Source organism: Haematobia irritans, chromosome 4 (genome assembly GCF_050003625.1).
Source record: "Haematobia irritans isolate KBUSLIRL chromosome 4, ASM5000362v1, whole genome shotgun sequence".
NCBI lineage: Eukaryota > Metazoa > Arthropoda > Insecta > Diptera > Muscidae > Haematobia > Haematobia irritans.
The window spans coordinates 214,212,919-214,239,052 of NC_134400.1; the positions used below are offsets into that span (position 1 = coordinate 214,212,919).

The 26,134-nt window shown below is 28.0% G+C and overlaps 1 protein-coding gene across 1 annotated transcript; it reads left to right on the forward strand.

The window, feature by feature from the left end:
* LOC142233887 (organic cation transporter protein-like) lies at positions 1 to 25,294 on the forward strand. The gene is made up of 4 exons (XM_075304948.1): positions 1 to 708; positions 20,190 to 20,635; positions 23,024 to 23,216; positions 23,334 to 25,294. Exons 1-4 carry the CDS (start codon positions 320 to 322, stop codon positions 24,268 to 24,270), a joined length of 1,965 nt encoding a protein of 654 aa, XP_075161063.1. The 5' UTR covers positions 1 to 319; the 3' UTR covers positions 24,271 to 25,294.
* The last annotated feature ends 840 nt before the right edge of the window (positions 25,295 to 26,134 follow it).

The window sequence follows — 26,134 nt, forward strand, 5'->3', positions numbered from 1 at the left end:
AATTCAGTCTAATTTGCCTTCGTACGGTGTCGAGACCAAAGTATATGGGGGTTCTCGTCCGTTAAATTTGAAACATTAGTTTGACGGTTACAATTTCGAAAAAGTTTCTAAGAGCATAAAACGAATATAAAAACTATATATTTGCTCAAACAAAATACATATATATTAATAACCACATAAAACAATAAAATATAACAGTGGCAATTTTATAGAAAACAAAAACCAGAAATATTACAAAAAACACACAAAGAAAAAATTACAAATAATTATCATTGTTCTAACGAAACAACAAAAAAAAACTAATAATTTTCTAATAATAATGACTCTCAATAATCAAGGTAATAATACGAAGGATGATAAAAATGCATTTGTTAATATTGCCTTTACTCACGATGAAAGTGGTACTGAGACAGTGATACGTCGTAAAAGTGGTAACTCAAATGCCTTACAATTGGATGGAACAATACCTGGTACAAACAATGGATCCGCCGCTGTTGCTCCATCCTCCAATCCAGTTCCCATAGATTTTGATGATATTTTACCTATGTTGGGCGAATTTGGAAAATATCAAAAAATTCTATTCCTTTGTATGATACCGTTCACCTTCTTCGTGGCCTTTATATATTTTTCACAAATATTTCTTACATTAATTCCGGATCAGCATTGGTGTAGTGTACCTGAATTGGATAGTTTGCCATTGGAAGAAAGGTGAGTCAATTGAAGATATTAATAAGTAAATCTACACAGAAAAAATATAACCAAAATATTGCCAATTAAAAAGTTGATTGAAGTTGAAAAAATTTTCAACTAATAAATTCATTGATACAATTAACTAAGATAGAAACATTAAGTTAATTAAGTCAATTATTGAACATTAAAAAAAATAATTTTTAATCGAACTCGGTAGACTAACCCCCATTTTCATAAAGCTCCGTTAGTGTTCCGTTAACTAACCAACTTTTGAACCGTACAATGGACGAAGCTGCCATCTTGCATATATATTCCATATGCCAGTTAGGAACTTAACTGACGAACATTTTTCAGTTAAAGTTAACTGGAGAGAAGATATTTGCAATTTACTTTCTGTTAACTGGCAGTTAAAGCCTAACGGAGCTACATGAAAATGGCCGTAAGTCAGTTAAAAAGTGATGGATTTTTTTTTTTTAATTTTTAAATAAAAATTTATTTCAAACAATCAATTTTTAATCAAACTGAATAGATAAGAAAGTAATTAAATTAGTTGAGTTTTGCAATCATTAGCATTAAATTAAAACTAATTGAATCAATTAAAAAATTAATTAAAATTTCAAATCAAATCAATTATTTTTTTTTATTATATAAATTAAGTTTTAACAAATTAAATTAAAAACTGAGATTGATACTGCCATTTTTGGGGATTGAAGACATTTCAATTAAAAATTAGTTGGATCAATTAACTTCGTGATTGAATCAAAAAATGTTTGTGTTGATATTTGTCGACATTACAATGAAAAGGAATTAATTCAGCATAGACAAAAAGAAACATCAGAGACATTTACAATTGTATTTAAATTCAAACACATTTTATTCATAATTTAATAAATTTTTCATATTAAATCAATCAATAAAATTTTTAGTAGGATCATTTTTTTAATTAAAATTAACTCAATAAATAAATTTGTTATTTAATTGAAATTATTAAAATAATTGGCATTAAATACAAAAAAATAAACCCTCTTTTTTTATTTTTAACCCTTAAATGCTCAATATTATCGATTCCTTAAAAAAATAAATAATATGCAAAATGTTAAAAAAAAGAAAATTTTCCAAAAAAAATTATGAATTTTTTTTAACAGTGGCTGTATCCTAAAAAATGCAATGCGCATTAAACTAAAGGCGTTTTCGTTTCGCAAAAAATATGTTGCCCTGGTGTTACACTACTTTTTCCCTCATTGTATTTTCGCTCAAATAATAGTGTCATTCCAAAGTTATTGTTAATTCATAATATTGCGAGGGATACAGAATCCAAAATCTATGACAGTGTCCTTTATATTTGGCAATCAATTTCGAGAATGTTGCACATTTTTTCCCAATCGAAATCGCCATAAGTTTTCATTTACAAATAAACAATTTTATTTTAGTAGAGAATAGAGATATTTTTACATTACACAATTGTTCTTACCAACATTACTTTCATTTCTGGTGAATATTATTTAACTTCCAATTTGTAGTTGTAATGAATTTTATTTTTTTTTTCAAAATTTGATATTCAATTTTGACTGCAGATTACTCAGAAGTATTACAAACAAACATATTTTTAGAAATAGCGTTATGATAGTTTAAATGCATCAAGCTTGATTTCATAGAATTCGGTCAAAATTTTAAGACGTAAGAATTGTTTTCTGGTTGTATCTTAAAAGATACAGTGAGTATTTAAGGGTTAATCAAAAGATTTAATATCTCAATTAATTTAAAAATTATTTCGTTAAATCAATAAATCATTTTGCTTTAATTCAAGGAAAGCCCTTGCAGACATACTACGTAAATTTCAAAGCTTTGTGTCCTAAATTTATTTAAAAAAAAAATTTTTTAAAGCAACTATTATGAACATTCATTTAATTATTTAGTTTTATTTTAAAGAAAATTGTCTTTGATTTTATGTAATGTGGTGGCATATTCTTTCTTATTAGGTCTATATTTTGTCAGTGTATTTGGGCTTTTAAAGCCAAGTATTTTTCAATGTGAATAAAATATGAACTAAGAGCCATTAAAGAAATTCTTTGCATTCGAAACTCAAGAGATATTAAGTGCAAACGCAATGTTTTTTTTTTCGGTGTAACCTTTGCTCAGAAATTTTTCTATGGAAAACTATTTTTCCATTTTAAACTGAAACGAAATCGTCACACTATCAAAGTGGTACATAGTCTTGGACTAATTGTCATAATTCACTGCAAAATTATTTGTCAGAAATTGGAAATCCCCGATAAAGCTCCTTAAAAGATACATTGGCTGGTATACAAAACAAACTAAGCGTGGTACATTAGTAGGCAGGTGGGATTTCCCAGAAAACTGGAAATACAAAAAAAAACTGTTTGTGGTGACGTTGGAAACATAAGCACATATATGACATGTGTATCCTATTTTTTCATCTTGGCTGCAAGTGGTGTATCTAGTTTTCATCTACATCGATTGGAAACGTAACATACAATAAGGCCCATTCATTTATTGTAGCCATGTTAATTATTTGTTAAAAGACTTTTGCTAAAGTCTATTGACTTATAATAAGAGTTTTTTTTGCTCCCGCTTTCCTGGGATTTAAGTGCGGGAATTTCCGGGTATTTTTCTTCACAACATTTTATTTAAAATTTAGTATCATTTAGTCTAAATAGAGAGGAATATATAAAATAATTTATTTGTTTTTTGGTTGAGATAAAAGAAATTATAAAAAATAATTTAAGTTTTCAATTGTATAATTTCAAAATATTTTCATAATTATTGCAAGGATTTTTTTTTTTTGTATGAAATATGATAATGTCATCCTTTAAGATGACAGCTATTATTCAATTTAATTTTATTTATTTATTGATTACTTTGATTTTGTAGTTTATTAAGATAAAATGAAAATAAAGCATTGGCTGCTAAGGCCATCCGCTAAAAAGTTTGATATACCAAGGCATAAGATGAGATAATTTAAATTTAGTTGATTTTATAGTCCTTTGGTGAATATTAATAGAACACGTCTAATTTAATAAAAATAACTTAATTTCAAAACAATTCTATTACTGATGAAGCATGAAATCCAATGTATTCTTTTAAAAGTTATATCGGAAAAGACTTCCCTAACCATTGTAAATTTTTTTTGTAATTTTGTATTAGAAAAAAAATGTTTTTGGTATTACTTTTTGGCTGATGTAAGATATTACAATAAAAAAAAAAAGCATTGTTATGTTTCGATATATGTAGCGCCCTAGAATCATTTCCTTGGGCTACTTCTGATTTGTTCTAATATCTCAAAATGCATGGCATATTAAAGGTAGTTTTCTTTCAAGTGGGATCCCAGGAAATTCGAAAAAATTCCCGTTTTCCGGGGAACGAAAAAAGTCCGAGAAAAAATCTCTACTTATATTCCATAAGATGCACAGATAAAAAATGCTAAAATGAACTAATATTTATTGCAAAATTTTATGTTTTAAAAATTTTCCCAGCCCAACGAATTTTCTTTATTTCAAATATGTTTCAAAAATGCCATTTATGAACTAAATTTCAATTATATACAAATTACTTCAATTCTAACTAAAGGTAGGTACTATGTTCTGTTTTCACGTTGAAATTTTCGCGGTTACTTTATTAAAACAGTTCAATATGAAGCAGAAAAATTAACTCACTTGACGCTCAGTTTCTTTTTCCTAAAGATTTCGACGCGACTTTACAGGAATATGTTTATTTTCATTTATAATTTTGATTATATAAGGAAAAGTAATCGCGAAAATAAAGTGATTTTCAACTCGAAAACCGAACATAGTACCCACCTTAAAATAGAAAAAGTTTGTCGTACACTTCTCAAAAATAGTAAGAATGATATACAGTGTGATTAAAATGGGATTGATCTGCCGCTTAAGATTTTTTCTTTATTTTTAGTTCATTTTTTTCTTTTGGCGAAAGATGCATTTCGTGAATGGTAATTATAAAACCAAAAATATCGTTAATTTAATTAATCTCAAAATTTGAAATACAATTTAGTGCAATTTTCGCACGACATAGTTTATTTTTCCCATAATGTAATTTACTTTTTTTCCAGTGGGTAGAAGTTTATAATAAGAGAGTTTTTGTTGTATGTTTTTTTTTCATTTTCTAGGGATCCAAAAACCTGGATCAATTACACTAAAAAAATATTTAGGTTTTTATAAAGATTAGTTATTGACAAATTATCGTAGACTTTATACGGTTTATTTCAAATATTTATGAGCTTATATTATTAATAAATATATTTATATTTATTTATTTTTTTATTTTTAATTTGTAAAAATTTATATATTTAAATTGTAATTCAGTAGACTTTCGAGACAACAAAAAAATGTGTTATTAAATTTTATATTTCACACAAGCCTATATAAACACTCTCATTGACTATTATATTTTAATAGTAGTATTTATGTCAAATTAACTGACAGGTATTAATTTGCCAATAAAAAATTAGAAATCCAAGTAGTTGCATATTATTTTTTATATAAAAAAAATCTTAAATAACCTACTCTTATCATTTTCATTTATTTTTAACCATAAAATTCCGATTTTGAACCATCCCTAAAACATGTCACATTAAAATGAAAAATGTGTGTCATAAAATTCCACTGGCGTTATATTTACTATGTATATATATTATTATAAGATTGCTTTTAATTATCTGGTAGACAATTAATTTTTATTGTTCATTCAGATAACAGATGAAATGTAGCATTCATTTTATTATTTATGAACAATTTTGTAGTGATTTGAACATCATTTCCAATATAGTGTTTTTTTATCATTGCCGACTGATATTGAATTGAAGACGTTAATTACACTAGACGGCTTATTATAATAGCTAATGTCTGAATATTAGTATTTGATTTTTTTTAATTTTAAACTTTGTACAAAATTTATTATCTTTTTTTAAATTATCTGATTGCTATTACATAGAAAAAAAATGCACGACAATTTTTCCAATTAAAGTATTAATTGAGTTTTAAACATATACAATGAAAAATTTAATTGATTCAACAATTTTTTTTAATTGAAATAAAAATCAATCACAAAAATCAATAGTATCAATTATTTTTTTAATTTGATCAATAAATGTTTTGTTGACCTTCAATTAATTTTTTAATTAATACAATCATTTCTGTGATGACATTTAATAAAAAAAAAAAAATAAATTGGATAAATTAATTTCTTGATTGTTTTTGTGTACTACATTTTTTTGTGTAAAAAATATTTACAAAATATTTTTCATAATTTTTTTAGTATATTTCCCATTGCAGTTGACAGTTGTTGTAGTGTCACTTAAGAGTCTAAGAGTTTATTTTCATTAAAATTAGATGCTTGTTTTTCAAATATAACTAATTAATAATGAGGTGTGTATTAAGAAAATGATTCAGGTGTTTTGTTATTTTTTTATAAATTTTATTTGAATGCAATTATCTACTCGATAAAATGTAGAGCATTTAAAAATTATAATTTCAATATTGTTAGACAAAAAGGGCTACTAACTGTTTTACCTGTCTTAGTAGCAAATATCAATTCACCTGGTTAAATCTGCAAAAAAGCGGCGAGTTTCTATAACCGATAGGAACTAATATAATGTTTTTTATATTTAATTTACAGAATATAAATATATATTTTAGTATCAGATTATAAAAAAAATGATAAGCTGAGAACAAACGTATAAATTTGTTTGGTATTGGCACTTGTCTTTTTATTACAACTAGCTGGTTTAGTAGTGATCGAATGCGATTATTAGAAAGTTGAATTTTTTAAATTGAGTTATGGTAAATGACATGACCATATATAGTAACTGGTTAGGTAAATTGAAAAAGAGACTAAGCGAAAATAGTTTTTTAATGGTATTATACACTCGAGGAAAAGTATTCTGCTAATAACGAAAGGTATTGTTATTTTAGCCGATATATTTCAGGATTTCCGTTGCGAATTTGTTGTATTTTAAAAACTTTTTTTGTCTTTATGAGTGTTTCGCTAAAAACGTCCCGTTTTAATGAAGACAACCTAAAGGCGAGCATGGGACTTAGAGATTTAAGTGGATTTGTACGTTTTTTGTTTGTTTTTTTTAATATATCTAAGTCAACCCAGGAATTATTTTACCATTTCATAGAAGATAAATCGTTGCAATTATCAGGAGCAGAGAATGAAGCCGCCAAGTCACGCCGCCGACCATTTTTTTGCCAGAACATGTCGACTCATATTTAGCTGCCAATTAATCAAAAATATCGGGTTAGTTAAATCAGAAAAATGTATTAATAATTGTCGTATATTTTGCCAAATTTTTGAACCTTTCATCCACAATCAATCAATTTCAAGCTGCTATAACAATTTTGCAAAAATTTAGCTCAGAAAATTTGAATGAAATGTAAATTTGATTGTAAGATTTGTTGTACCACTAATCTCATTAACATTCGAATAACTTAAAATTGATTTTATAAAGGATAAATTTCCGCCGCCGACGAGACATATTCATTTCGGCTTAGCCGTTAAGCCGACAAAAATGGGTCGGCTTCATTCTCTGTTCAGGAGAGGACCCAGTTTTCCGAAAAAAAATGAATGGCATATTTTTAGGCGTCGCAATTGTTGCTTTATGAACCTATCCCTCACATTCTAGTTTACAAATTCGCAAAATGCAAAATTTTCATCTCGCCAGCAAAAAAGGTTTCGTCAAAGAAAATGTTCCTTTGTTATATGGAAGTGGTGCAATTGTCTCACAGAAAAAATTTTCACAAAATTTTTTCCAATTAAAATTTTAATTGAGTTTTAAAAAATATTCAATTAAAAATTTAATTGATTCAACAAATTTTTTAATTGAAACAAAAGTCAATCACAAAAATTAATAGTATCAATTAATTTTTTAATTGATAATATAATTTCTGTGAAAAACTTAATTGGATCAATTAATTAACAACGAATATTGAATCAGAAAAAAATTTTTTTTGTGCTGCTTTATGATCAAAAGCAATGCATTTTTCTTGGGTAATGAATTTTACACGCACACACACTGAAAAAAATATTTACGTAACGTTAAAGATTAAACAACCTAAATTTTAGGATGCACAATTTACAAATGTCATTAAGGACAAATTTATTTAAAATAATGAAATTTTAATTAAGATAAAGTTATAATATTTGCTTAAGTTTATTTATTTTTGTTAAATTTAGGACACAAATTTTGGAAATTTGCGTCGCTCCGTTAAAATCGTATATCTTTGAACTAAGGCCAATTTTCCTTAAAGTAAAGAAACACACATTTTTTAAGTAAAGAAATCGTCCTTAAATTAAGTGAAATACTGAATCTTTAAATTTAAGATAAAAACGCTTCAAATATAGGCTAGGACTTATTTTGAGGATTTAGCAGCATTGGCTTAAAGTTTTTTTTTTTGGAATTAAGAAAATATTTTTTACGTTGATGTATACGTTATGATTTAGCTTTTTAAGCTGGTATTTGTTTGTACTTAAATAGGTTTATTAATATACCACGAAAAGAGAAAGAAAATTCGATAAATGGAATCTCTATCTTAATTTAAATTTTACTGGTCCTAGATTTAAAGCCAGATAGGTCGCTAAAAAATGTAACATAAGTCACTAAAAAATGTTGTTAAATTTAGTACACAAATTTTGGAAATGTGCGTCGCTCCGTTAAAATCGTATATCTTTGAACTAAGTCCAGTTTTCCTTAAAGTAAAGAAACACACATTTTTTAAGTAAAGAAATCGTCCTTAAATTAACTGAAATATTGAGTCTTCAAAATTAAGATAAAATCGCTTCAAATATAGGCTAGGTTAAAGTGGCAGCCCGATTAAGATTCAGGCTCACTTAGACTATTCAGTCCATTGTGATACCACATTAAAAATAAAATATAGGCTAAGACTTATTTGGAGGATTTAGCAGCATTGGTTTAAAGTTTTTTTTTTTGGAATTAAGAAAATATTTTTTACGTTGATGTATGCGTTATAATTTGGATTTTTAAACTGTCATTTGTTTGTACGTGAATAGCTTTATTAATATACCACGAAAAGAGAAAGAAAATTCGATAAATGGAAGCTCTATCTTAATTTTAATTTCATTGATCCCAGATTTAAAGCCAGATAGGTAGCTAAAAAATGTCTATTTATTTTAAAGAAGCCGCATCTTTGGATCGGAATTAATACCAAAATCCTTAAGGGAAGGTTAAAATCTTTGGATCCAAGTAAACTTTTTTCTTTTTGAGTTTGACTAAATTTGACTAAATTGTACTCTACTTTTTACAAATGCGTTGTAAAAACTTTTCAACTACAATTTCCGAAATTGCACTTTGGCATAGAAGATAAAATGAACTAAAAATAAAGAAAAAAATTATTGGCGCCAAATCATGATCATTTTGACCATATAGTTCATTCTTACTATTCTTGGGAATCGTACGAAACTTTTCTTCTGTTTTAGTTCACATTGGACTTATGTGTACAGCTATTGATTTTTATACCGACGTTTAGTTCATAATTTTTTTATTTTTATTTATTTTGTTATTAAATTTAGGACACAAATATTGACCATATACACGGATGAAAAAGACTGTTTTTCATATGTTTGGCTATAAACATTATATGTTTGAACACAAATTTTTAAACACAATATTTTTGAGTGCAAGCATATAATGTTCATAAACTAGCATAACATGTTTGGGACATATATGTTAATATGTTAGAACATATTATGTTTGGGACATAAAATGTTTGTAAATATAATATGCTTGGATGCAAACATATATTAATTTAGAAATACCCTATAAACATATATGTGTTTAGTAGCTTGGAGCGCTATTTAACAGGGAGCGATATTGAATTAAGTTGGTGGTTGTTGCTTGTTATTACAAAATTAACATTTTATTTTTCCTTGGGCAATTGATCAGCTACTTCTTTGATCCTTACAAACTGTGTGGTCCGCTGTTCGAATCCCCGTCCGGCAAAAGGTAAAATTAAAATAAAAAAATCATACAATTGAATAATTTCTTCTACAATGTTTGTATTACAGAAAAAGGTGCTAAGAACTAAAAAATCTCGTGGAAGTGAGAAAGATGTGGGGGAATATACAATTGGGCAGAAACAAAATTTTGAGCATTCAGGTCGAAAACCTATGTTGTTAGCACCTATATTACCTGTTTATTTTCATAATTCATTATGATTGTAAATATATAAATAAATAAATAAAATTTTGAGCACAATATTGTTTGGGAGAATTTTTTTTAAGCATATAATATTTTTGGGTGCAAAATGCTTCCAAACATATTATATGTTCACATAATAACATATTGTTTTTTGGAAGACAACATTATTGAATTTGGATGCAAAAATACAAACTGTTTGGAGCTTAGACTACCCAAACATATATTGTTTAGACCAATATGCTTTCAAACATATTATATATTGGAAGAGATCAAACATATAAATGTTTGGGCAATATCCAAAAATATATATGCTTGAAGCAAAATATGTTTGGGAGTATATGTTACAGAAGCGATTTTTTGTGAGCGTGTAGTCACATTGGACTTATGTGTACAGCTATTAATTTTTATACCGACGTTTAGTTCATATTTTTTTATTTTTTTTTTTTGTTTTTATTAAATTTAGGATACAAATATTGACCATATAGTAACATTGGACTTATGTGTACAGCTATTGATTTTTATACCGACGTTTAGTTCATAATTTTTTTATTTTTATTTATTTTGTTATCAAATTTAGGACACAAATATTGACCATATAGTCACATTGGACTTATGTGTACAGCTATTGATTTTTATACCGACGTTTAGTTCATATTTTTTTATTTTTTGTTTTTATTAAATTTAGGATACAAATATTGACCATATAGTAACATTGGACTTATGTGTACAGTTATTGATTTTTATACCGACGTTTAGTTCATATTTTTTGTTTTTTTGTTTTTATTAAATTTAGGATATAAAAATTGACCATATAGTATTCTTACTATTTTTGGGTATCGTACGAAACTTTTCTTCTGCTTTAGTTCACATTGAACTTATGTGTAGGGCTATTGAACGTGATACCGACGTTTGGTTCATAAAATTTTATATTTAGGATAAGGAAAATTTCATTTGATATAAGGAAAATGTCATTGGACAATTTCTAATAAAAATTATACAATTTAATACAAACAATATTTTTTGCAATAAAAATAACTTAAATTTAGCATTGTTTAACTACGGACTTTTTGAATTTTATAACCACGTTTTATATTTGATATAAGGAAAATTTCGGAAAAAATAATACAATCTAGTTACAATATTTCTTTTAATAAAAATAACTTAAATTTAGCATTAGTTTAATTACGGCCTTTTTTTCTGTGTGGAAGTAATCTTTTTAAGCATCCATGGCATTGATTTCAAATCAGTTCTTCAGTATAATTTTGTAAATTAACTCACTGTCACTCACTTCAACTAATACGAATTTCAATAGTAGATAACATTTAATTAACATAGCTACAATTTTGAGCAAAGTAATTTAAAGAATGATACACCTGGTCTATTGTAATAAAATTAAGAATTTATAATGGTCAAGTATTCAAGCAACTACTTTGTATAATTATTATTACTATTGTTTTTGTTTATGGCTTAAAATTGACCGTTTCTTGAGATGACCTTGATTAATGGCATAACATATACAAGTTAAACCCCATCCATGATGGATTTAAATTTTTTTTGTATATATTAAAGAACAAAACGAGAACTTAATTTAAGTAAATTGTTTTAGTACAATGTTGAATTGTAAACAATTCTTTTAGGCTAGAGTCTAGAATTTAGAGAGGTATCTCTACATATGTTTTCACATTTGTAAACTTGGTTTGGAATGAAATGAACACGTCAATTTGCTATTGTTAAGCTAATTTTGATTTTTTTGCGATTGACCTTTGATGTTGTCAAAAGTAATTCCTTTTGGTTTATAAAACAAACAAAAAAAGGTATGTACATGCAAAGTTTCATTTTGTTGCTATTCAACCAAGCCGTAATGTTTGTGAGACATTGTATAAGTGACACTATATTTGTGGACATAATTCTATGCGGAAATATATATAGTTTTTAATTACTTTCAAATTTTATAAAATAATAAACCAAAAAAAAAAAAAAACAAATGGAAAGGTAAAATTGTGACTAATCTTTCAATGTTTCAATTACTTAGGGGTACATACACATACCCACACTATTGAAAATTATTTCAAACATTTATTTTATCTTTGAAATGATACTTTCGCAATATTATTTTTCAAGTGACGATTGGATTGTGTATTAAATAATTCTTTTGTGTGGTCGCAATTGCTAACCGGCTAATTATAATGACTCGTATTAAGTTTTATGAGGACTATGTCCGTCTGTCTGTTTCTGTTTCACACTCAAAAAAGTCTTCTTGGATACAAAGATTTTGGCCTTGATATTGACACCGAGCCAAAGCTTTAAATCTAGGCTCAAAAAATAAGTTTAGAAAATAATAGTATAATTTTAATTCCCATTTTGCAATATTTTTTTAACAAAGCCATTCGCGTAACAATAAATGCTAATTTAAAAATACAAATTAACAAATATTTCAATGTAATAAATGTTATCTTCATTTCACAAATGGACTGAATAGTCTAAATGAGCCCGGAAAAAAATTGGACAGCCACTTTAACCTAATTTGTATCACAATGGACTGAATAGTCTAAGTGAGCCTGAATCTTAATCGGGCTGCCACTTTAACCTAACCTTAACCTAATTTAAAAAAAAACAAAAAAAAAAAAACAAGTAAGGAAAGTCTAAACTCGGGCGGTGCCGACTATATTATATCCTGCACCACTTTGTAGATCTAAATTTTCGATATCATATCACATCCGTCAAATGTGTTGGGGGCTATATATAATGGTTTGACCCAAATACATACATTTAAATATCACTCGATCTGGACAGAATTTGATAGACTTCTACAAAATCTGTAGACTCAAAATTTAAGTCGGCTAATGCACTAGGGTGGAACACAATGTTAGTAAAAAATATGGGAAACATTTAAATCTGAAGCAATTTTAAGGAAACTTTGCATAAGTTTATTTATGATTTATTGCTCGATATATATGTATTAGAAATTTAGGAAAATAAGAGTCATTTTTACAACTTTTCGACTAAGCAGTGGCGATTTAACAAGGAAAATGTTTGTATTTTAACCATTTTTGTCGAAATCTGAAAAACATATATATATATATATATATATATATATATATATATATATATATATATATATATATATATATATATATATATATATATATATATATATATATATATATATATATATATATATATATATATATATATATATATATATATATATATATATATATGTTACATAGCTACAATGCTAATTCTACTCCCTGTGCAAAATTTTAACTAAATCGGAGTTAAAAATTGGCCTCTGTGGTCATATGAGTGTAAATCGGACGAAAGCTATATATGGGAGAAATATCCAAATCTGAACCGATTTCAACCAAATTTGGCACACATAGGTACAATGCTAATTCTACTCCCTATGCACAATTTCAACTAAATCGGAGCAAAAAATTGGCCTCTGTGGGCAAATGAGTGTAAATCGGGCGAAAGCTATATATGGGAGCTATATCTAAATCTGAACCGATTTGGCTGATATTTTGCAAGTTTTTCGAGACTCATAAAATATTTGGATGTACGGAATTTGAGGAAGATCGGTCGATATACACGCCAATTATTACCAGATCGGTGAAAAATATATATGACAGCTATATCTAAATCTGAACCGATCAATAGGGATCGTCTTTGAGCCGAAACAGGACCCTATACCAAATTTTATGACAATCGGACTAAAACTGCGAGCTGTACTTTGCACACAAAAATACACCAACAGACAGACGGACAGACGGACATCGCTAAATCGACTCAGAATTTAATTCTAAGCCGATCCGTATATATATAAAAGGTTGGTCTATGATTACTCTTTCTTGGCGTTACATACAAATGCACAAACTTATTATACCCTGTACCACAGTAGTGGTGAAGGGTATAAAAATTATCAAAGATGCAAAATCCTCAAAATAAGTCGGAGACTATACACCGAAAAAAAGTGAACTGTTTTATAGGAAGAATGAACTACCTCGCACGAAAATTGAACTAAATTTTGCTCCACATTTTGAGATTTCCACAAAACGTTGTTAAAACCCTGTTGTACTTTTTAACTGCAGTTCACGAAATTACATCCTCTCATAGAAGAAAAAATTAACTAAAAATAAAGAAGAAAATCATTGGCGCCAAATCAACACCATTTTAACCATACAGTACTATTTTTGGGAATCGTACGAAAATCTTCGTTTGCTTTAGTTCATATTGAACTTATGTGTACGGTTAGTGAACTTTATACCAACGTTTAGTTCATAAAATTTTTTAAACATACTTAAAAAAAGTAAGATTTCATTAAGCTGTAGAAAATTTCGAAAAAATAATAAAATTTAACTACTAGCAATTAATTTTTTTCCAATAGAAATAAGTTAAATTTAGCGTTAGTTTAACTACGAAAATTTTTTTCTGTGTATTTGAAGCATTTTTATCCTTAATCCAAAGATTCTATATCTCAGTTAATACACTAAAAAATATTGACCCAAAATTATATTGAGATCTAAATTTGACGACACTCTATGTCCACAATATTAAGTATAAATTTCTTTAAAATAAAGAAATTTTAATAATGATATTCTTTGTTTAAAACATTTGTTTCTTTCAACTTAGGATACGAATCTTTGAAATTTGTGTCGCTCCATTAAAAACGTATGTCTTTCAAGTAAGGCAATTTTTCCTTAAAACAATGGAAAACATATTTTATTTAAAGAATTAATATTTAAATAAACTAATATATTGAGATTTCAAATTAAAAAGATTCAAAAAAAGGCTGTTACTTAATTTGGAGATTTTGCATCGTTGGTTCTATTTTTTTTTTTTTTTGGAATTAGAAAGATTGACCACCAGAACTCCAACATCGCCGATGGCAATTGTGTAGACCGCCATATGGGCTGATTGTAGTTCCCATCAGCAAGTGTCAATTAAGAGTAAAAAATACAAAATTTTGAAAAAATTTTCTATAGAAATAAAATTTTCACAAAATTTTCTATAGAAATCGGGTATGTTCAGGATTTCCTTTCAAATAGATATCACCTTCCACTTTGATTTCCCACCAAACATTTTTGGTTGTTCTTGGTTTCCCATGAAACAAGATTTTTCGAAAATATATTTTTCACACTGAAAAAAATATTGTCGTGAGGTCAAAGATTTCATGTCTTTAAAATACGAATGCAAATTTTGCTTAGCATAGAAGACGCATTTCTCTAATATAAAGTTTTTTTCCTTGTCCAAAAGTCGACAAACTTTTCAATGAAGTCGTATTGTCCTTATAATTAAGTGATTTCACTTAAAAATGGGTATCATAACATGAAAGAAAAAAATTTTGGGCTAAGGTCAAGTTGACTTTAATAATTCAGAAAAATTATTTAAAATTAATGAAATTGTCTTTAAATGTGTTGTCTTTTTGCCTCTTGATTACAAAGCAAAAAATCGTTCAAATATAGGACATGTTTTTCAACACTTTATTTTAAAGATGTTTTTTACTTGAAACATAGCATAATTTCTACTGGAAGTCGAGCCTGAATTTGGAAAATAAAGTTGTCGTTAACTCGTTTTTAAAGGACTTTGATAGCATATGAAGAAAAAAAGCTGAAAAAGCGAAAAATTAAAATTTGCTTTCTAGAAGCAAGTACACAAAACCCAAATTTAAAAGAGAATTGTGTCTTAAAAGTATCCTTACTTGTATTCTCCGCTTCTTTGGCTCGGAATCAATACCAAAATTGTTAAAGTAAAGACAAAATCTTTGGAACCGGGCATGCTTTTTTCAGAAAAGTAGCTTATAGAACAACCCCTACGGGAACAATTCCCCATAAGTCTTTCATGTGAAACCCAGAACATACCCGAATAACATTTTTAGAAAATTTTCTATAGAAATAAAATTTTCACAAAATTTTCTATAGAAATAAAATTTTCTATGGAAATAAAATTTTGACAAAATTTTCTATGGAAATAAAATTGTCACAAAATTTTCTATAAAAAAAATTGTTTAAAAAATTTTCTATAGAAATAAAATGTTTAGAAAATTTTCTATAGGAATAACATTTTTAGAAAATTTTCTGTAGAAATAAAATTTTGACAAAATTTTCTACAGAAATAAATTTTTTAGAAAATTTTTTATACAAATAAAATTTTTAGAAAATTTTCTATAGAAATAAAATGTTTAGAAAATTTTCTATAGAAATAAAATTTTTAGAAAACTTTCTGTAGAAATAAAATTTTGACAAAATTTTCTACAGAAATAATTTTTTTAGAAATTTTTTTATAGAAATAAAATTTTTAGAAAATTTTCTATAGAAATAAAATGTTGATAAAATTTTCTATGGAAATAAAATTTTGACAAAATTTTCTATGGAAATAAAATTGTCACAAAATTTTCTATAAAAATAAATTGTTTAAAAAATTTTCTATAGAAATAAAATGTTTAGAAAATTTTCTATAGAAATAACATTTTTAGAAAATTTTCTGTAGAAATAAAATTTTGACAAAATTTTGTACATAAATAATTTTTTTTAGAAAATTTTTTTATAGAAATAAAATTTTTAGAAAATTTTTTTATAGAAATAAAATTTTTAGAAAATTTTCTATAGAAATAAAATTTTTAGAAAATTTTCTATAGAAAACTTTGTTACTTTGAAGCTTCATCTTTGGTTCGGAATCAATATAAAAACCCCTAAGTGAAGGGCAAAATCTTTGAATTCAAGTGAACTTTTTTTAGTATATAAAAAATATTTCTTTAAATCAAAAATGTTTTTCTTTACTTTAAAGAAAAACATTTCTTTAAAATTTCTGAAGCATAAATTTCAATTTTCTTTCAATTAAAATGCTATTATTTTAAAGAAATTTGTCCTTAATATTGTGTAAATTGTGGATCTTAAAATTTAGGTTGTATAATCTTTCATATTAGTTGTTTTAGTGTAGATTTAAAATTAGGTAGCATCGGTCTAATTAATTTGTCATGCTGTATAAAATTAAAATGTCTATCAATGTTTGGTCTAATCTCAATATTTTTTTTTCATTTTGATGCAAATACTTGTTTTCGATGTCTAAACTGCAGATAGCAATTAAATTGTATATATAATTTAGTTTAATAAAAATTATTTCAAAGATCATATATTTAATTTCTATAATAACCCACTGCCTATATTACATGATGTAAAGATGAATGAGAGTCACTCGAAACCATAATAAAGAATCGGCATCATCATCATCATCATCATCATCAGACCTTGTCTAGAAATCTTTGACAAAGAACTTCAAATCTTCAAACGAAAGAGTACTTTTTGTTTGAAATTAACCATTGAAAAGTAGTTTTAAAATAATTAAATATTGGGTTCTCTTTATGGTTCTAAAGCTTTGTTACTTCATTCATTTATTGGGGGGAGAATCTATACAAGTCTTTTGAATAGAGCCAGTTAGACGTCTTTGTGGTTTGTTAGCTATTCGAAATGTTTAGTGATTGTGTTCTGACTAAAGCACATACGAACAATTGTTCTAGCCGTTTTTAAAATCAAGGACATGTTATTGACCGAAACTAATTATTTTGAGAAAACTACATGTACATTCATATGTCTAGTATATGTATACCACACATATACTTACGTATATTGTAACAATTGAATAATTAATGTATGTATGTATTTTATATAACTGTGAAAATTAGAGATTGTTTAAAATACGATGTATCTCAATTTCCGATCTTTAGATTTAACATTACAATGTATTCCCTTAAGGCCGGTACTCTGTTCGGTTTTCGCGTTGAAACTCCATGCAAAACCAAAAAATGCGAAAAATTTGCGAAATTTTTTCCATTTGTGATACTTTGTTTTTTTCGTGTTGAAAAACTGACGTTTATAGCACGGCGCCATTTGCAATGTGAATTAAGAAATAATTTATTTATTAAAAACTATTTGTGCGGGTTTATAAATCAAACACGGACCATATTTTTGTTCCGAAACTATACAAAGGATCAAAGGAATAGCAGATCAATTGCCCAAGGAAAAATAAAATGTTATATTGTAAAAACAAGCAACAACCACCAACTTAATCCAATATCGCTCCCTGTAAAATAACGCTCCAAGCTACCTAAAAAAAGCCGCTTTCTATGTGCGAAATAATGGTTTCCATAAAAATTTTTCGCAAGAATGAACATAGTACCGGCCTTTAGGTAAGTACTATGTTCGCTTTTCGCGTTGAAATTTTCGTGGTTACTTTATTAAAACAGTTCAATATAAATCAGACAAATTAATTCAATTGTTGCGTAGTTTCTTGTTCCTCTAGATTTCGGCAAGACTTTACAGGAATAAGTTTGTTTTCATTTATAATTTTGATTATTTAAGGAAAAGTAATCGCGAAAATAAAGTGGTTTTCAACTCGAAAACCGAACATAGTACCTACCCTTTACCGGTAAAAAAAGTTTTTTTTTCATATGTGCTCATAGTGTGTAAATACAATCACAGCGATTGTCGGTAGACGAACACTTGTGTAAAAAACTTGAGAATTAAAACAGCTGATTAAAATTTGTTCACACAAAAGTACTCTTCAAAAACCATATTGACAGCTTATTACTGTAAAATTACGATTAATAGTTTAAATTTGTGATGTTAACTGTAAGTTTTACAAGTGGCTAATCTAAAATAATTCTTCTAAGTTTTTATGACATAGTGTTGCCACTGATTCTTAATATTCTAACCACTACTAGCTTTGTTACACGCTCACAAAAAATCGCTTCTGTAACATATACTCCCAAACATATTTTGCTTCAAGCATATATATTTTAGGGTATTGCCCAAACATTTATATGTTTGACCTCTTCCAATATATAATATGTTTGAAAGCATATTGGTCTAAACAATATATGTTGGGTAGTCTAAGTTCCAAACATTTTGTATTTTTGCATCCAAATTCAATAATGTTGTCTGCCAAAAAACAATATGTTATTATGTGAACATATAATATGTTTGGAAGCATTTTGCACCCAAAAATATTATATGCTTAAAAAAAATTCTCCCAAACAATATTGTGCTCAAAATTTTATTTATTTATTTATATATTTACAATCATAACGAATTATGAAAATAAACAGATAATATAGGTGCTAACAACATAGGTTTTCGACCTGAATGCTCAAAATTTTGTTTCTGCCCAATTGTATATTCCCCCACATCTTTCTCACTTCCACGAGATTTTTTAGTTCTTAGCACCTTTTTCTGTAATACGGGGATTCGAACAGCGGACCACACAGTTTGTAAGGATCAAAGAAGTAGCTGATCAAAGCTAGCTAGCCAAAGGAAAAATAAAATGTTAATTTTGTAATAACAAGCAACAACCACCAACTTAATTCAATATCGCTCCCTGTTAAATAGCGCTCCAAGCTACTAAACACATATATGTTTATAGGCTATTTCTAAATTAATATATGTTTGCATCCAAGCATATTATATTTACAAACATTTTATGTCCCAAACATAATATGTTCTAACATATTAACATATATGTCCCAAACATGTTATGCTAGTTTATGAACATTATATGCTTGCACTCAAAAATATTGTGTTTAAAAATTTGTGTTCCACACATACAATGTTTATAGCCAAACATATGAAAAACAGTCTTTTTCATCCGTGTATTACATTGTCGCATAACAATTATTTTATTTTCATAGAAAAATTAGCAACAAAATTTTGCAATTAAAATTTTAATTGAATTTGAAAAGAAAAACAATTAAAAGATTTCAAATGAAATTCAATCACATGCATCAATTAAATAAATTTTTATTTTTTTATGCTATTGTTAATACCGTGATTGAAGTAATTTCAATTAAAATTAATTGGATCAAATAATTGAAAAGAAAAACAATTAAAATATTTCAAATGAAATTCAATCACATGCATCAATTAAATATTTTTTTTTATGCTATTGTTAATTCCGTGATTGAAGTAATTTCAATTAAAATTAATTGGATCAAATAATTTTGTTTCTTTGATTGAAACCAAAAAATATTTTTTTCTGAATTTAAATAATATGAAGTTTTTGTATTGACCTCAAAAACACGCAAAATAAAGAAAAGAGAACATAAGATATATTAAAAGTAGATATCATCAAGGATATTGTATACGATCGTATCTAATATATTATAGATACGATTGTATACAATCATAAACTTATTTTAAAGAGGAATCCCTGATTGTAAGACTTTTCTCATTACTTTTTTAAGATGACACTTTAAATTTACAACTAAATCCCCTATTATAAATATTTTTTCTTTTTATATTCTTCCTTTTTCCAGACTGGCTCTTTCTATACCTCGCATGGATAATGGTGACTATCATAACTGTTTCATGTACAATGTCAACTATACTGAGATCTTGGCCAAGGGTATTCGCCAAGCAGATCCAACTTGGCCTAGAACAGCCTGTAGAAATGGTTGGTCCTATAATTTCACTGAAATTCCCTACACTACTGTGGCCACAGAGGAGAATTGGGTGTGTGAAAATGCTGCCCTGCCCACTTATGCTCAATCGATATTCTTTCTTGGTGCCATTGTTGGAGGTCTCTTATTTGGTTGGATTGCGGATAAATTTGGACGAGTTCCATCATTGATTGGATGTAACCTGGTTGGATTTGCTGCTGGCATTGGTACAGCTTTTGTTTCGAGCTTCTGGCAATTTGCCTTAATGCGATTTTTTGTGGGCTTTGCATTCGATAATTGTTTTACCATGATGTACATATTAGGTAAGGACACCAACAACAATAACTATAAACATTATTACCAATAATAAGTTTAAACTTCAATGACCATGCATTCTATGGCATTGACATCACCTGGGTATTGAGATCAATTAATCATATGACAACATTTTATAATACGATCCTCAAAATGAATTAGACATTTATCTCGCAACTGGTGTTGAAAGTAATGACCAGCATTTTTTTTTTATATTTTTATTTGAAACAATCGTTAAACGTAGTAATTAACCGAAGAACAATGACTATAGGAATGTGAATGTTGGCATATGGCAGTCTTTAAAAATTTTCATGGCGAATTGTTTCGTAAAAATATTAATAGCTTAAAGGTTAGAAAATTAAAGGAATATCTGATTGACATGAGATGACATTCAAAGTTGGTCTAGTCATATTTCAAAATCACCTTATACTTTAAGCTGTTTGTAAAAACGTTCAATGTTAATGTCAATTTTGTAACAGAGAGAATAAAAACACAAGAGGACGAAAATTTCTCTTCTACGAAAACAACAAATGTCAACAGTATAGATGTCGCACAATGCCTGTAGCTTTGGTATTACCGACGTTGCGGTCGAAGCGCTGTTTTGATAAATTATTTATAAAGGCATCGGCTGTTATAATTTCAAATTGTCTGCCAAAAAAATTAATAGAATGAAAAGATTTATATAAAAGAATATATTTTACTACACAGTAGCAAGGTATATTTAGGAAGGTAGTTTCAAGCTATCAGATTATTACAATTTTTTCATTTGAGCAGAACTTTGATTGTCGGTATCTGGTTAATGGCATAGGCGTAGCTAAAGGGGTTTTATGGGGTTTTCATCTCCCCCTACCAAATACCATTCAGTATTTCTTCAAATCATGATTATATATCATTGAATTAAATATTATGGTTTCTTCCCATCTATAAGAATTTATTTTTTCTCTTTTTGAGGTATCTTCACAATGAGCACACATCGTAGCATTTACCCCCTACGAAAATGTTGCTAGCTACGCCAATGTTTAATAGACAATTGTGACAAATAAAAATAAAAATTCAAAATAAAATTATTTTATAACAAACATTTTGAATTTTCAATTTGCTTTAAATTTATGACAGAAAAGTATCGAAATAAATTATCCTCATAATTGATGGTAAGAATTACTTCAATTATTCTTGTAGACCGTATCATATTTCGAAGCATACATACATCTATCATTTCCAGATTTTCTCTATTTTAAATTTCCAACTTGTTGAACATATTGTTCAACAAGTGAGAAATTTAATTCAATTTGACTGACAATCAAAGTTTCAATATGGCGACTGACATTTTTGTTTTTGTAATACTAAAACTACCTTACTAAATCTGCCTTGCACAGTAGGTTCTAAAGGTGGAATTACATACCATGCGGTCATGCGTGCGTACGTTATATGATTTTGTCAAAAAAAGTTAAAACGTTATAAATACAATTGTTTGAGTTACACGACAAAAGTAACGTATACATATGACGCATAAAGTTGACGAATTTTTAACTTTTCAATGCGTCGGGTGCGTTGACAACATTAAACAACATGTAAACAAATCAAGAAACGAAAAACAATTTAAAATATTGACGAGAAATTATTGATTGAATTTAAAATACTTAAAGTCCTATACTTTAAAAAGTGCGTGGAATACAAAAACATAACAAAAAGCGCAGAGGCAATGAATGCAATCAGCAAATTCATTGGTATTCCGACGCATGCTGTGTAACTCAATTGAAGAATCGTATTCGTCAACGCATTCGAATCCAACGTACGCACGCATGATCGCATGGTATGTAATTCCACCTTAAATCCTATTTTCATTACGTTTCTTAAAGCTGGCATTTATAGAAATAACATTTGGACAAAATTTTTAAAAAAAAATTTTCTATAGAAATAGAATTTTAACAAAATTTTCTATAAAAAAAGAATTTTGACAAAATTTTCTATAGAAATAAAATTTTGACAAAACTTCCAAAGAAATAAATTTTTGACAAAAGTTTTTATAGAAATAAAATTTTGATCAAATTTTCTATAGAAATAAAATTTTCACAAAATTTCCAAGGAAATAAAATGTTGACGATGATTTTTTTGTATGGTAGTTTTTTGGTAGAATTTTCACAAATTTTCGTTAGATTATTTGTGGCTCGAGTGGCAACCGTGGACACTAGCCATTGATAGTTGTACAACCAAATTGGTACATGCCTTCGAACCGGATAGAAAAGATATAAAAATGTCTGCATTTAGTTAGAGAAGGATTATATGTTGGCCTAATTTGACTGAAATTTGAAACATGAATATTAAAATATAAAATTCATTATTTGCATTATTCACAAAAAAAAGGTTAATTGAAATCAAATAAATTTTCATTGCAGTTCTGGAATATGTTGGACCTCGCTATCGGACATTTGTGGCTAATATGTCTATAGCTATTTTTTTCACCATGGCTGCTTGTATATTGCCTTGGATTGCCTACTACTTGGCCAATTGGAAACTTTTAGCTATAGTTACCTCTGCACCCCTTGCACTGGCCATATTTACTCCATTGTTAGTTCCAGAATCAGCAAGGTATGTTTGGAAATCTTTCTTATATACTGAGATATATTCTAAAATATTCCAATGTTTCTGAATATTTTATTTTTAAGCTTTTTTATAATTAATTGCTATATATTTTGAATTTTTCAGATGGCTAGTTTCGCAAGGTAAAGTGGACAAAGCTATAAGCATTATGAAAAAATTGGAAAAGTCAAATGGAAAATATATCCCTGCGGAAACTTATCAAAACTTTAAGGAAAGTTGTATGAGAATGAATCAGGAGGAAAGCCAAAATCAATCATACTCTGTATTGGATTTGTTCAAGACCCCACGCCTTAGACGCATCACAATTTTATTGATTGTCATTTGGATGGCCATTTCGTTGGTCTTTGATGGTCATGTGCGTAATGTGGGCTCATTGGGTCTTGATCTATTTCTAACATTTACGATAGCCTGTTTCACTGAATTCCCAGCCGATACATTGCTAACTTTGACCTTGGATCGTTTTGGACGTAGATGGTTGGCTTGCGGTAGCATGGTATTAAGTGGTCTCTTCAGTCTTATCGCTACGGTGGCTCCTGTTGGTATCTACTCCGCTAGTTTTGCCATAATGGGACGATTCTTTGTGAATGTATCCTATAATATTGGTTTACAATATGCTGCTGAAATTCTACCCACAGTGGTGAGAGCCCAAGGTGTTGCCTTTATTCATATCATGGGTTATGTTGCTCAAATCATAGCACCATTCGTTGTCTATCTCACGTATATATCACCCATGTTACCTTTGATCATATTGGGAATATTGGGTATAGCAGGTGGTTTGTTATCTCTACTGCTACCTGAAACATTGGATCATGATCTTCCACAAACTTTGAACGATGGCGAAGAATTTGGTAGAGGTCAAAGTATATGGGATTTCCCTTGTTTGGCAAAGAAAATTGACGATCTAAGTGATTTGGAAGTTAGAAATCCCAATTTTGTACGTTCCACACAAAGTGGAGCCTCATTGAGAGCATCTACAAGAGGTGAATTAAGATCCAGTATATTACAAAGATCGGTGCGTTCTCGATACTCATCGAAACTCTAAGAGAGAGGGAGAGAGAGAGAGATTGAAATCAACAGGCAAAACTATCAAGGTTCTAACAAAATGAACAACATCCGCAAAAAGAAGCACAACACCCCATGTCCCTCCCACCACATAGACACAAAAGAATTTGCAAAACACACCAGCTGGGCGTTATGAAACTTGTAAAACCTAACAAATGACCAGATGGTTAAATGGATTGATAATCAGCCATTAATATGAGAGTCAATTTAATTGCAGTTCTACCCCCACTAGATTAAGCCAGTCACAATACTCACACATATATCATGGACCAAGCTATGTTGGCTAGCACGCGCTACTTTCATGCATAATTAATTATTAATTAATATGTAGTTAAATATTTTTCGTTGCATACTCTGTTCCACACATACACTGGACGATGTGTTAGGCATCTTAGTAATCTCATAAAAAAATGAAATTCATAAAAAATAACTATTGTAAATTACCTAGCCTAATCATAAGCCATTCTCGAAAGCATTTACAAACGATATATGTTCATTGTTTTGTACAAAGAAAAAAACAGAAACATAAAATATAATTTTGTATAGGTTTCACAATAAGTATATGAGAATTATCTCAGCTCATGTTTAGTATGTAGAAAGCTTAGACTACCATTAGTTTTATATGAAAATACAGATATTTTTTAATTGTACCTGTCTATCGATTACATCGCCCCTTTAGGGGAGTGATGATATACGATTTGAATGAATGGAGTGACCAGTGCGAATATCGAGAGATTGTGCATTCATTGGTAAACTCTGTACAATTGTGATATTAGTTTTAATTTACTATTATTTATTCGAATTAAAAAAATCTCATTACAGTTTCGAAAATTACGAAGCTAATTCTATTTTGATCTGAATTAGTTTTAACGAATTATCATTTTGTTAATTTATTAATAAATTATCATTTTCTGGAAAAAATTGTATATTCTAATTTTTATAATAAATAATTTTTTGTTTTGGTATTTTAATGTATCAAAAATATGTATTATTCAATCTTGAAATTGATTTTATTTTCTTTTATTTCTATTGATTTATTTTGTTTTTGTTTTTCAATATTTCGCAGTTATGCAGATTTGTTTAATCGAAAAGCGATCTACACGCAAAGAAAAAAAACGTTTGGAAAACGTGCACCGAAAACGTTTTTCTTTTGTGAGAGTTTTTTGAATTGCTTCGAAAATTTTAAACTTTTTTCACCAAAAAAAATCGTTTGTTACAAAATTTTTATTTTTTTCAATAAAAAAAGTTATTTTTGAAACAACAACACAGTCCATTTCGTTTATATCAAACACTGTTCTTTTCTGACTTTAGGTCTTTAATAAGACACATTTTACAGTTCAAAATTTAATATACTACAATGTAATGTTGAACATTTTTTCGGAATCTTCCGAACATATCTGGAATATATGTAAAAAAAAAAAACAAAAATAAACTTTGGTCGAAGCAGGGATCGAACCCACGACCCTTGGCATGCAAGTCTGACGTAGCAACCACTGCTCCACGGTGCCAAACTAAATGTTTGTTTCTGTTAAATAAACTTTGTTTATTCGGTTCGTGGGCGCCGCAAGCTATGCTATATAAATATAACTTATATGAATAATTATCTATTGATGACCATAACAGGTACATAGCTCAGTGGTTAGTGTGTTGGCTTACAAAGTGCATGGTCCGCGGTTCGATTCTCCGTCCAGGCGGAAGGTAAAAAAATTTTAAAAATTTATAAAATCGTATAATTTCTTCTACATTGTTGGTATTACAGGAAAAGATGTTAAATACTAAAAAACCTCGTGGATGTGAGAAAGATGTGAGGGAAAATGCAATTGGCAAGAAAACAATGTTTTTTT